Raw genomic sequence first — 14,695 nt, forward strand, 5'->3', positions numbered from 1 at the left:
GAAGTGGAACGTAAATTGTACAGTTTAGTGTACAGTCGGCCTCTGATGGCTTCAGTGAGATGAATGTTGTGTGACAAGGCGGGCCACCGCATGCTGAGTGACTTCAGAATGAAGCCATCAACCCCTGTGATGGATGTCCTCACTGTGATCGTAGCTCATAGAGCAGCTGCTGATTCATGGCAACATCTCAGATGAGGCTTCAATGGCTGCTGGTAATATATCTGTAGTGGTGTAGGTGGAGTGTGGGGATGGAGACTTAAAGAGTTTACTGTTGGAGACATTAAGATGCGGTAATGATGCACCATCCACAACGCGCTGTAAATTATTCTCAGTGTTTATTATAGACAAAGAACAATACAAAATACAAAACAATCCATCAAACAACAAGAGCAGAGAAAATGCTATCTTGAGACAGAAACGTGCACAGAACGCCAGCTCAGATGGAAAAAAAGCATCAGGTTTTTGTGTTCACATCACAAAAGCTTGTGTTCGTTCTGTAAACCGTTCACAGCGCAGAGCACAAAACATCTCCATCACTACTGCTTTGTATAAAAGAATAGCTTTTTAAACCGAGCGAGAAATGACTACAAATAACAGGTACTTTATGCTACAAACTACAGTCCTCACATGTTTTTTTTTATATTCTCACTTTAGAGATTAGCTTCCACTGACTGGTTTGAAATGAGAGCAAACACACTGATGGATCAATGGATCAAAACAGGCTATTATTTTTTAAAAAATGCACGTTTTAAAAACACAATACTGAATGAATTTCACGTTGCACTGCACAATCAATTTTTCGAGCAACTTTACGATATGGAGGAAAAAAGCCTGCTGTCCTGGATGAGAAGGGGTTCTCTCATTCACACACATACACAGCTCAAAGAAAAAGCAGAAAAGTCGTCCTTTAATAGCAGGGTGAACTATATACATAGTGTGGATTGCACCAACTCATGTATGGCACTTTGTTGTGATCTATTTACACATTCCATCATTGCCCTGTGGCAGATAAATCACAGAAAAGCGCTGCATTCTGCAGCCTCAGCCAATATCAGTGAGTTACTGCCATGACAGTAATCTGACCCTTTAACCAACAGCTTCTCTGTCTGCACGTCAGCTGCATGCTTCTCTCCCCTCATTATGATACACAGGCCGCTGACCTTCAGACACGCCCTCCACGTCAGTCGCCTACACAACAACCAAATTTAACACAAGCCTTTGTCACCGTTACATCCCTGCAGAAATCATTAGAGCTTTAATGGACATAGTAGGATTTAATAAGCGTCTAATATCTGCCCCTTTTCTATGCTTGGACCTTTTTGAAAGGTCATGTAATTCCATATCTGTGCTTTCCCTCTAGTAGCAAGATTAAAATGTCATGGTTTTGTGCAGTTGGATTCATTTGAATTACACGGCTCCTGTACAGAGGCAGAGGAGAGACGTTGCTACATCTGAGAAATCTGGGTGGTATTCTCAGGCTGGTAAAATGATTCATCCAGGCTGGGTGATACTATCAAGCTCAACAATACGTAAACACAATCCGTTATATGGCTACACACACATTTAAGATGTAATTATGTTACTTCGCCTAACATCAGGAGTAATAAGATTACACAGTTTGTGTTTTAACTGCAGTAAGGCTACTCCTTAAGAGGTATTTATGGATCATCAGCAGCTAGTTTCAGCAGGTGACTGCAAAGCCTGACCTCTTAATAAAAAAAATCACACCTCCATTTTTAAATATCTTGACTTTACAGCCTTTCCCAGTGAATGAAGCAACAAGATAGTTATGAAGAAACAATATAAGATTGGTCTGGTGTTGTTTCTCTGCTCTTTTTGCAGTGGCACCCCTACACCTGGACTTCTTGGAGGGAGACTGAGCACAGACACAAATGTTTTAATACTTCTTTTGGGTGGGTTTGTATAATATTTGGGCTGGGTATAGCTGATTTATTTATTCAATCTAAATAAAAATAAGAGCTTTTGTTGTGAACTGCTGCCTGTTACAGCAGAATGAGACCGGAGTGAGTGAAGAAACAGCTGGAAATTGCAGGACAGACAGCTAAACAATAAGCTGCTATAAATCTGTAACATGGAGAAATTTATTATAATAACAGACAAAATTATTACCCAGCCCTGTGATATATACGTTAGTTAAACTTCCTGCTGTTGACTGTGACTGTGCTATTTAGGTGTCTGTTTAGGATAAGATGAGGAGGCATCCAAACCAATCATGTGCTCTTGTGTGATGTGATTTAATCCTGTGAAGCTTATGGTAAAGTTTATACAGAAGGAGTCTCTGTATTATATCTCATGAGTAAGGTACACCACTTCCTACATTAACAATTTATGATTCCCATTTTTAGACACACAGGCAGAGATTTTCACTGCAGAGACGTAAATCTGTCGGGATGAGAAAATCCTCATTGCATCCTCCATTGATCTTGTTAAATACAAGAGGAAACACCTTGGAGAAATAAATGTGGAAGTGTCTACGTATATGTACTTTTAATTAAGACTTTACTGTAAGTGTCTAACATTTTTTGACATTGAGTGGTTCTTTCTACTCAGGCTTTGACATCTCTAGCTGACAGGAAAGACTGCTCATACGGCATCTTCTTGGTGCTTGGCAGGATACTGGCAGGTAGGTACTGATCGGACGGTGTGTGTAGCTCGTCCATTTCTGTAGTGAAGTGGTCGGGGCTTTCCCCGTTGGACAACTCCTTGATGACACTGTAGGTGAGCGCCACGCTGTGGGAAGCAGGTTTCTCCAGGCGCTGAGGACCGCAGTGACACAACTTCTTAAAAGCAGCGCGGAATTTCTGGGACATGGCGTTGTAGATGACGGGGTTGATGGCGCTGTTTAGGTAGATGCAGAGACGGCAGAAGAGCAGGAACCAGGTGTCCAGGTAGGCCTTGTCCAAGAAAGAGTTGACCACCACTAAGGTTCGGTAGGGCATCCAAAGTAAGGCGAAGAGGATCACCACCACAGCAAGCATCTTTGTCACCTGATAAAAATCAACCATGTGTTATAAAAAGCTACTAAAATTCTATTTTTCAATGCACTCAAGTCTATATTAGTACCAGCAAAAGGTACAACATAGCACTCTAACATAAATAGCACAGGTGGTACACAGCAGCTTTAACAATGGCTCTGTTGTATTCCCTTGTCCACAAAAACACATTTTTGTATAAAAGGATTTTTTTCTTCCTTGCCCTGAAATAAACTGGTCCACATGAGTAGAACTGAAAGTCAGTCTCTAGCATGACCAGCAAACATCAATGACTCTAATGTCATGCAGGCCTATTCAGAACCTGCAACAAAAGCTGTTTCAAACAAGGGAGGTGACACTGTTCTGTCCCTTAATATTGTGGATAAAGTGGCCAAGACACGAGCTAGCACACACAAAATCAAAGAACACCTGCACATGTACCTTTCTATGTACCCTACCCTTCCCTGAGCTTTTCGGTCCACATTAAAATGTGAAATGGGAAAGGTTTTTCTTACTTTATACCAACGGTTTGAGCACAATGATTTATAACATAATAAAAAATTAGCTGACCAACAAGGTTTTTATGACAAAGCCTTCCATATAGAAGAGTTACATTTCCATTTCACACTTCACTGTCTTAATGGAACTCTTAACCTTTTAAGTACACGCGGCCCGAGGACGGGACGGTTCATGTTTTCACTGCAATATCTCCGTCTGGGCGCAGCCATTTTGTGCTCTTTGTTGACAACCTACACCTCGTTGGAAAGCCACTTCCCTACTCTATTGATTGACAGCTCGTTTGACCATACAAAAGGATCGAGGGCCTGTCCCTAGCCAAAAGAATCCAATGAGCGACTATATCGAGCGAAGCACCTCCCCCCACTCTTACGCTTGTATTTTCAGCCAATTATATTTGACGCTGAATCTGATGCAATGGACGTATAGCCAATAAGATTTCCGTCACGGGGATGTCCCACATGAAGGGGTTGTGGAAGGAGGGTGGGCTACAGGCCTAAGCGTAAACATGAACAATGGATGCCGGCTGTCCATGCGTAAATGCGTAATAGTGAGAGTGAGCGTATATCTCCATTCCAGTGGTATTTCCAGTGACCAGAGAGATGGCGAAACGCATGGAAAAGAAGAATTACACTGTTGAAGAAGTTATTGAAGAGTGTACGAGACGGGAAAGCGACTTTTCTGACGAGGATGTGTCGGATGCGCAAAGTTATGTGTCGTCTGTTGACTCGGTGGAGGAGGACATGTTCATTGAAGGAGAAGATATTGTCCATGACAAGTAAGTAACTTTTATACATGTTGCAGTTTTATAAATAGAATGTAGACGTTTCAAAGAATTAGTGAATACAGTGTTGTGTCCTTTGTTTTGTTTACCTGTGTGGGGGAGGTGTGCGCTTTTACTATTCCTCCAAAAGTAGTTGTGGAGGACTGATTTGTGAGGTGAACAATGAATACAGCTACAGTTGTTCTGTGAATGAATATCTGATATATACATACAACCATACATACATCTATAGTTATTTTGTTTTATATATATTTTGTGCATTTTTAGGCAAACACTGTGTTCTATTTCATTTACCTGTGTGGGTCCTTTGTTCTGTTTACCTGTGTGGGGGAGGTGTGTGCTTTTACTATTCCTCCAAAAGTAGTTGTGGAGGACTGATTTGTGAGGTGAACAATGAATACAGCTACAGTTGTTCTGTGAATGAATATCTGATATATACATACAACCATACATACATCTATAGTTATTTTGTTTTATATATATTTTTTGCATTTTAGGCAAACACTGTTCTATTTTGTTTACCTGTGTGGTGTGCACTTTTACTATTGATTTGTGAGGTGAACAATGAATGCAGATACAGTTGTTCTGTGAATGAAAACCTTATTTTTTGCATTTTAGGCAAACTGATTCAGATACAGAGTGGGAGCCAAGCACCAGAGCCAGAGCAGCCTCCTACTCCCAGTGTACAACATCACAAGCCAGTCTACATCTCTGGTGACAGTAAGACACCCATCAAGCTTTCTAGCTGTGCTTTGTAGCAGCCCGTGACTGTAACAGTGGCATACTGAGAACAACATGTGGCTGTGAAACCTGTGGAATTGTAAACATGTAAACAGTTTGCTGTAAGTAGTTTGGGTATTTGTTTAGATAAAGGTGTTGTTTTTGACCATATCTCTTGTTCTGAGTCTTTTCTTGTGATGCACAATTTCAGTTTCAGTAGAATAATGAGCATTCAATGTGTTTTTGCTTCACTAACATTATTTCAATCATACTAATAGTGAATCTGAATATGGAATGAGGTTCCTCTAAGTGGCACCTTTCATTAGAGCTCTCATTGATGTCTGTATGTTGAAGCATTCCAGAGTTATGCACTTTGGTGCCAAAGTGTCCATTTGGAGACTCCAAATGGCACTTTTTGGAGAGCGCCTGGGAATACCTACAGAAAAACCTGTCCCAAATGGTCATTTCTTGTCCAATTACTATCTACTTTTAACTGGGAATAGGTAAGACTTCAGCCTGTGTCACTATATTGTCATCTAATCAACATCACCATGCTCCAGTTGTCAAGCAGCCTTTTTTTACAAAAAAAATTTAGGCGAGCTACAAAATCTTTTTATTTCTCTGTGTTTAGACTTCTCTCACTGTTAACCATTTGCAATTGCAGTAAATCACACAGCTAAAATAAAAATTTCAGAGTGTTACCTTCACAATGAGACCAAGCTTTTGCACATACTCCTAAGGGGTCACAAACAGCTTGTAGTTTAATTTGGGTATGCCTTTGACAGGCGTTTCATCAACTATTGAGGGTGGTGTTAAAGGGTTAATGGAACTGTGACAAGTCAAAATGTGCACAGTGAAGTGGGTCTATCAGCAATCAGCGGGAAAGAAGATACATCTTTTTCTTCACAGTGGGTGCTTTCAAGATCAACAAAGTACTTACATCTGATTATAGTCTGCAGAGTATGCTGAGCAAAGGAAGAACAAATGAAATGGAAACTTTAACCCAACTTTATCAACCTTATCACAACTTCTTTCAGAAAAAAATTGGCAAGCTTTGAAAATCAGATTTTAGGCTCAGGCAGTGTTTTAACATGTCCTCACGCTAATACATTCCTAAGAAAAGACATATGGTTACGTTTATATTAACTGAACATATGGAACCGAACTTTAGACACATTGCCAAGTTTATGATAATTAAACATATCGCTCGATATCATCTGATCATGAAACCAATACAGCTGCAAAAATCACACGTTCCATTTTCAAAGACTGAAATATTGACCTTATGTCATGTTTTCCTGGTAAGGACAGACTGGCTGATCCATTCATGTAGGTCAAGGACTCCCTGTGGCTACATGTAGAGGGTTCATGCCTGAAAATCTCTTTCTTACATGACATTTAAGCAAAAATAAATAAATTAAGGATATGTAAGAAAGAAAAACTGCAACGGTTTTCTAAGGTCAAAATTTACATGTACACAGCTTGTAGGTTTGCCACCAACATTAGTGACACCATTTGTAATGCAGGTTTCTAATCAGCCCTTTATAGTTCTCATTTATTATTATTCATATGCTGCTGATTAATTTTCCAGTGAGGACTCAGGATTAAAACTGTAGTATGAGAAAACTGGACAAAGCCTAGATTTGTTAATAATTAAAAAAATAATTAGAGGTGAAAATGTTGATGTGAAACTTGTGATTACATCTTTTTTTCCATATTCATGCTGTGTCATGTCAGCTGTAGCGGGGTAATCGTATTGGATATGGGGCTCCACTGGTATAATCAGCGAACGAAGCACCTAATCCAACATTCTCATTACTTCCTGACCTTTATGTAACTCAGTAAGATTGTTGCTTGTGTCCACAGTGAGCTGTTAATCCTGACCATCGGAAACATCAGGTGATTGTGTGTGTTTGGGGTGTGCATTAGAATACAAAACCATAGGGAGGGTAAAAAAACAGGCAAAAGCCTTTTTGAGTTGGGTTTAACTGATCTGACCATTCAACAAATCATGGAGCTCCCTCAGGGTGCCGCACCCCTGTCATTCCAGGAAAGCCTCTTCTCCTGATCTGATAAACAAACGTCTCACTGCTGTCGAACCATGTGTCTGGAATTGTGTGTCTTTTGCCTTTAGAGCATTTCTTCTTCATTTGTCACACCTCTTTGTTTTTACAGAGGAAACATGATTACAAAGTCTTGGGATAAAAAGGGTTATGCTATGCTCTGTGCTCATCTACCTGTATAACAATGTTGAATTTTTCATCACCTGAACAATGAATTTATGCTTCATTTCTATTCTTTAGTTTTCAGAAAAGGTTGCTTCTCTTCCAGAAAAACTGAATTCTATCTACACTCCACCAGATATCTGACAGTGACTGAGGGCTGGCACCACTTCAGTGGACTGAATATCAAACACTTAAGGAAGCTTTATTAGGGAAATGCTAGAAAAGAGCTATTGTTAATAAAAACTGCATTTATTTCATCCATTTTATGACAATGTATGGCTGTTATTTAATCTATAATATACACTTTAGTTTAAGGGTTTGTAAAATGTGTCATTCTAGTCTGACACTGAAGATGAAGAGACAAAGTGTCCTACTGAGTACATTTGTACCTCACAGCTGTCCAGCTGTACAGACTGAATTTGGGGATATATTTTTTTTTCAGTTTTGAAAAGCAGCCCAAGGATTTAAAGGTTTATTATGTATGTATATTATCTATTTGAGCAGCTGGCCCTTGGCTGTTTTTCCCAGCATATGGGAATACAATACTTATTATATATTTATCATAACGTTGTATATTATATGTGTGTAGCAGTGTTGATGATAAAAGGGCCGGCCTCTCTGTAGCTTAAATCCATCACTAATAAATATGGTTTGTTGACGCTGTTTGACAAACATAGGAAAAAAGTGCTTAAAGGAGATGTTCACTGATGTTTCTGTGACACTCAACCTGTGGCACAGGATTCAACTCAGGCCCTCAACAACACTGAATTATGTGTATTGTTATGTGTTGAAAAATGTTCAATAATTAATTCCCCAGAGAAGTAATGACCTATACCATAGACTGTGTTAACACACTGTGAGGGACTGCTGTGACTAGACTGTGAGAAAAGCAAACATGCAAGGCACATAATTAAAATAGGCAATTTAATAAAACTTAGAAAGATAAATTTACCTGCACTTACCTTACACCACACATATAGGGTGTATCAATCATTGTCCCTTTTTTGTTCATAAATATTGCAAATATAATATATATAATATAATATAGCAAAACACATCCCAGTGATATTGGTGTTTTACAAAGGATTTGATAAAATTGGGCTTTTACAGCACTTGTGGACGCCTTATCTTTGATTCACACCACCTTTACGCACAGATATTCACCTGTCTGCGGGAGGCGGCTGTGGTGCTGCTGGAGGAGCCACTGCTGATCATCCTGCCTCCCTGACTCGTCTCCTTTTTCCACTTCTTAGTGTTGTCTTTGGGATCCGAAGGCAGTGGATTGAGAAAAAGTATCCTTGCAATCAGTCCGTACAGAACCGTCGCCAGCATGAGAGGCAGCACGTAAAACACGGCGAAATCCGTGAAGTAGATGGGAAGATAGTGACTCCTGGACACTTTGTAGGCGCAGCTGAGAAGCACCACGTTGTCATACACCAACTTTTTGGTGTCAGAGAGAAAGAGCCACATTACGCAGTAGACAGAAGTGAGCGCCCAAACCAGCATGATGATTTTCTTAGCCCTGGATAAAGTACAGAGGAATTGCGCTTTGATGGGGTGACAGATGGCGATGTAGCGCTCCACGGTGAAGGCGGTGATGGAGCAGGAGGACGCATTTATCCCGAGGTACTGAAAGTAAGTGATCCCCAAGCAGCCCACGTATCCGTACACCCACTGACCGTACAGGGCATCGGTGATGTTGGGCAGCCCGGCGGTCGTCAGGACCATCAGGTCAGCGGCCGCCAGGCTCACGAGGTAACAGTTAGTGGGAGTCCGCATGTGTTTGGTAGTTAGGACCACCAGGATGACCATCACGTTCCCCACGATGCCCACGCCGCATATAAGGGACACCAAAAACACGCTGATCACTTTGTATTCAGCGGTATAATCAGTCCAGACACCCAGAGTCTGGTTGTCGCGCAATGTGTCATTCTCCATAGTCATGTTATCCATTGTGAAGTTTTCCATAACAGAGGGAGAATGTATCTCTGTGCGCTTTGAAAATATAAATCATAAAATCATTGCATTAATCTTTATGGCCAAAGCATGACTAAGTCCAAATAATAATAATAATAACAATAATAATAATAAAAACCTCTATAAATCCTCCACAAACTTCTTCCCATCACATATAATCCAGACAAACTGCCTCTCGTGCTCCAAGAAATCCAGTTTCTGACAGAGCACACCCATCAGATGAAACTCCATTGCGTTTCCATGAAGGTATAATATATTGCTAGTTGAAGTTTGCGCACAGAGGAGAGGAGGTGTTGCAGGCAGCTCTGCGTCCTGCCCCTGTCTCAGTGCTCACAGTCATAACTGTGAGCTTCCTGCAAAGCCTTTCTGCTCCTGAGAGGCTCTCAGTGAAGTCACACACTGACGCACCGGAACATCTAACTCTTTTTTTTTCTCCTCCTATCCGTGGACCCCCAAGCACATATTGGAACACAGTGCAAAGTGACGTAGCCACAGCCTGCCAATTATTGGGTTAAGTATTTGTAACTCTAACAATTAAAAGGGAGACAGATTTAACCATTTGTGTACAATCAATAAGCACAAAAAGTAAAATAAAATGCTTTAACAGACAAGCACACCACAAAGTCCTGCACTCCTCATAATGTCAGGAAAAACTACTCTATTCACTCCACGTCCAAACCAACATCAGACATAGAACGGATCCTTTCTTTGACACTCTGTTCACATTTTGACATTAGGAACATAAAACCACAAAAATGATGCAGCAAAGTCCAGCACATGATAGACTTAAAGTAAAGGGTAAATGTGTCTTGACATTTGTTAAATAAAACCCTTTCAAACAAACTGGCTGTCAGGACCAAGGCTACTGTTTCAAATACGCCAACATGTATTGTTCTTTTTGACTCAAGCATTTTAAGATTTGACACCTTTTCCTCTGTTTATAGTTAGCAAGTACCATGTAGAAGTTCATGATCTAATAAGAGATAAAAACAAATAATCCCATAAAGCCCAATAAGATTATTCTGAACATGTTATTGAGTCCTGTGGGCTTACTGTTACCTTGTTATAGGACTGGAGTGAAGTAAAAATATCGACGGACAAGGTGACTTTAATATCTCTATGGTGCAATACTGCAATGATATGTCATCTCCAACGCTCACAGCCTGACCTGGAGTGATGGGGTGCATGACAACAGCCTTTCTGCACTCCTTTTTGGTTTTTTATTTTTTTATTTGGGCCTTCAAGGTAGAACTGTGACCGTAGAACAGGTTGACATTATTAAAGCAGGCTGACTTGCATGTGAACCCTGTGTTCAATGTACCAGGGGAATGTGGTTGAGTGTATCTGTGTGCCCCCACTGTTCTCCATCTGCATTTGCCTCATCAGTAAGGACATAAAATCGAGGTCTGTGCAGTTTTATTGCTGCACTGCTGAAGAAATTCCCAGTCCAGGAGTTAACACCTGTAACATTAAACAATGGTATAGGGAGGGGGATGCATGGAGCTGCTTCTCAGCTGGAGGTAAAAGTCCTCTACTGTCTCCTCACATCTCCATCTGCAACATAGCCACTGGAACAACAGACTGTGGATACACACATGTGGTTTATCTGTCAGTGATTAGCATTTTCCTCTCCCTTCCTCTGGTGATTTAGCTCCTGTGGCCAAAAAGATAAACAAACTGGCTGAGGTTTCCAGCCATTGCTCATTACAACTCCTGATAAGTGCGACTGTTATTCCCGGGGAAGCTCGATCGAAAAAAGGGGGGCGGCAGAGGATGAGAATTATTCAGATCTCAGCACAGTAGGTGATACATCTGTTTATATTACTGTGCACAACCTTCCCAGGAGGCTGGTATATCAATGAGGGCTCAGCAGTCTGTAGGACAACAGCCAAAAGATCCATCTTCAGACTGTACTCAGATTATCCACAGGATGAAATGCAAGATTAGCTGACTAAAGAATGAATGACTATCAGTGATTTAAGCCTCCCAAGTATCACAATCTCTCTGCAGGTTAATTCTCTTTTGTTGATCTCAGGATCCACCCAGAGGTTTTTATATACATGTATCACAGACATAACTTATCATGTTGGTATTAATTGCTTGTCACCTCTGTATCGATCCTCGCTGTGCTATTATGCCCTATCGCAGGAGGGCTAAATGAGGTGTTCGGTTCAGGTGGAGTCTGTGACATATCATCACTCCTCACAGCCAGCGGGGGTCAAGAGGTACAAAATCACACAATTCACAGGTGGCTGAGAAATCTTTGTAATTGTTCCTCTGAAGAACACATCTGCTGCAGGTCTCAGGGATGGCAAGCTCAACAGGTTAGATTCTGGTAACATGTTTACTTTAGCTTTATTCATCACGATGCAGTCAGCAAAAATTTCAAATTTTCAAAATTTAGAGTCAAAATGAATAATCATCTAAAAATCAAACCTAATCAGTTCTTGTTTTGTTTTTGTAAGTTGCAAAAACTGTAGTTCCTCCAAAAGCCAGAAAAAGGTTTCATCTTTTGCTATACTTGATAACTGTAGACAGATGGATGCGGCCTTTTTTTATTATTATTATTATTATAATAAAGGTGGAGTCGGGTCCTGGTAAGATGGATATGGTCAGAGCATCCACACTGACCTTCGTGGGTGATGTCAGAAAGGGTTTTTCCATCATCAGGCTGTAAGCTGGGTATTTTAAGCTAGAGCAATGCATTATATTTTAGAAGCTGATTAAATGTAACTTAAATGTGAAAATAGGCAGTGTGATAAACATGTAGATTGGCATTAAATGTACATAATCTAACAAGGTAAATGCCTCATCATTGCTGAGCAGCTTACATTTTTTTTGTGAGCCTCATTGCCACTTTTTCCAGTGCAAGTCTCCACTGCCACCTAATGGTTAAACATAGCTATTGACAGTAAGGAGCAAACTTACTGTAAGAATTAGAACATTTTCTAAATGATCTGTATAAGCTCAGAGTCTATAATTCTACATTTTCAATGCTTTAAATGTGTAAACATTAACAACCAGTCACAGTCTACCACATAGCTTTACTTAAGCCTTTAATTTTGCACCTTTTACATACATCTGAAGCTGTTGCTTTCTGAAACAGTCCCTTTGGTTTGCTTTGTTTTTGTGCTGTTGAATTCTTTAACATTGTCTGTGAAGACAATTCTCCTCTCCTTCCCTCCAAGCCCATTTATATTTATGAAATGCAACCTCTCAGAGATTCTTTGAGCCGATATTTCACCACCAGGAATTTTCTTCTACGGCTGAACTGTCACTGGAGGACACGAAACAAACCATAATAGAGAGACAGCCTTCTGAAGCTTCTTCTAGAGAGAGAGAGGAAATGTTATGTGAGTGGCTACAGATGTCTTTATATCTTATCATTGGATATATTCACACATTCACAGCACTCTCCTCTGTGTTAACACAATGAATTATTTATCCGCTGCTTTTAGAAAAGATGTCCTTTTGTTCCTGATTGAAAATTCGAGGTAAATCTCCTCACAGAAATCAGGACTTTTAGCAAAGATGGCAGTGCCAGTAGACTACTCAGTGCTTGGCTCGCTACTGTTCACCAAATATAAATGAAGTTTCTGGCCCAAATTCAGGGGTTCTCATTTACCTAATGAAAGAAACTCAATCTATCTTCTCTAAAATGTTTTCCTTGTCCATACTAAACAGCAGCTCTGACTCAGATAAAGTGCTGTTGTGCACTTGAAAGTATCAAACATAACATAGCAGCAAAGGCTAAATGTTATACTTGGTCACCAGTATAAATGGGCAGACCAGAATAGCTGTAAGAAATAATTGGTATTTCAGGCAGAGAGATCGAAGACAAGTGAGACAATTATCATCAAGAGCACTGAGCTTTAAGATGCAAAAGCAGCTGTGGTGTGAAGAGATAACATCACATTAATTATGATAAAGAGATGATAAACAGAAGAAAGGTCGTTAGAGCGGTGGAATTAATTATTTGAGTCTTGCAGCTTACTTAATCACAATCACATTTTTTTTTTCATTTGTGAAGTCTAATCTTTGCAAGAAGCATAAATCTTTGCCTGCACTCACAAACACACACTAAGAGAGCCATTATTATCCCTCCATTATCTCACGGTGTCTGTGTGGAGGCCAGCCACACTGCTTCAATTAGGAAAGTCACTGTAAATTAACTTGAAGGTCCAAGTGCTAAATATTTCATAGCAGTGTCTGCTACCACCAAGACCACTACACACACACACCCAGACTGAACCTCAGCCGGCCTTTTCTCTTAATTCCCTCGTCATCGCGCTGTCTGCCAGCACTCTTCTCTCTGGAAGGCTTTTTAAGAGCTACAGGAGACTTTGCGTGCCAGACTTCACAAACAAACCCAGGGGACTGCATACACCTGCTTATTAATAATCTACAGCACCCTGCTGTCGTGGTACACTACCCAGTCAGAGACCTCAGGATGATGTCTGACTGTTGGCAATGAAGGAACAGTGACCTGCTCTGACCTACAACATGTGCATGTTTTCCAGTGAGTTACAAGTTCTCCAAGTAAACTTCCAATGGTTTTCTTACTTTTTCTTATTTATCCACAACCTCAGCTGCAAAAGTTGAGTAACTGATGTAAAGCTTTGGCTCACTGAGTCAGGATGAATTGCAGCTTCCTTACATTGACACATATTATGGCTCAATTCAAAAGGCAATATCCACTGTACATTTTTTTCCCAAATAAGGTCATGCAGTCCACCAGAAGGGCCAGGATTTATGATCATTTAGGCACCTTGGAGTGTAAACCTCACAGGAATATATCAAACTTTGTAAGTGAGTATACGCCTCCCTCTCTATACATAGATAAATATTGTGGAAACGACTGCTGCCATCCTGCAAAGGGTTGGAGGTGCTGCTGCCACATGAGCATTTGGCCCCAATACCACTGGCTGGGTCCACCATATGTCACCTGCTCCCTCCATAGAAGCAGCTAGGGCATGAGATGAAGTAAAGAATTATAAAATTTGTTGAAATTCATATAAAAATTGTATGTCAGAATCTCTCATCTGTTTGCAAAGTATAATCAATTTGTTGTTCCTATTTTTTATCTATAAAGAGAGACAGACAGCATTAGCATGCATGCTCAAGTTTAAGGGGCCAACCAGGGTCCTAAACCCTAAATAAGAGAGCTGGAAAGATGGCACTACTTGATCTTTACTGCCAATATCTGCCAATAATGTAAGAATTTGCTTGTGTGGTGCAATCTGCCTTAGTTTCCTGATGCAGCTGCAAAATGAAATTTACAAAGAACTGGTGCAGAGAGCCTTGGGTCCTTTGTCCCTGGGTAGTGTGTGCATGCACCGTCTGTCAGACTCTGACCAGGTTCAGCAGCTCCCAAAGCAGCTGGGGTTGAGGTGAGCGTGGTCACTTCCTCATTCATTAATTCACTTCATAATTCACACTCCCACACAGTCACTATCTCACTCCTCTGGTACGGCTATATT

At 40.5% G+C, this 14,695-nt stretch overlaps 1 protein-coding gene across 1 annotated transcript; it reads right to left on the reverse strand.

Moving 5' to 3' along the window:
- Positions 1-602: 602 nt before the first annotated feature.
- Positions 603-9,533, reverse strand: trhra (thyrotropin-releasing hormone receptor a). The gene is made up of 3 exons (XM_028425452.1): positions 9,334-9,533; positions 8,403-9,233; positions 603-3,008 (listed from the first exon to the last, which is right to left on the reverse strand). Exons 2-3 carry the CDS (start codon positions 9,204-9,206, stop codon positions 2,568-2,570), a joined length of 1,245 nt encoding a protein of 414 aa, XP_028281253.1. The 5' UTR covers positions 9,207-9,233; positions 9,334-9,533; the 3' UTR covers positions 603-2,567.
- Positions 9,534-14,695: the final 5,162 nt, after the last annotated feature.

This window comes from Parambassis ranga, chromosome 16 (assembly GCF_900634625.1).
Source record: "Parambassis ranga chromosome 16, fParRan2.1, whole genome shotgun sequence".
Lineage (NCBI taxonomy): Eukaryota > Metazoa > Chordata > Actinopteri > Ambassidae > Parambassis > Parambassis ranga.

Excerpts from the sequence above, each read along its gene's own strand:
- trhra (XM_028425452.1), bottom strand. The coding sequence starts at position 9,206 with ATGGAAAACTTCACAATGGATAACATGACTATGGAGAATGACACATTG. Across the intron at positions 3,009-8,402 it reads CAGCCGCCTCCCGCAGACAG|GTGACAAAGATGCTTGCTGT; the intron begins GTGAATATCTGT and ends GATTTTTATCAG.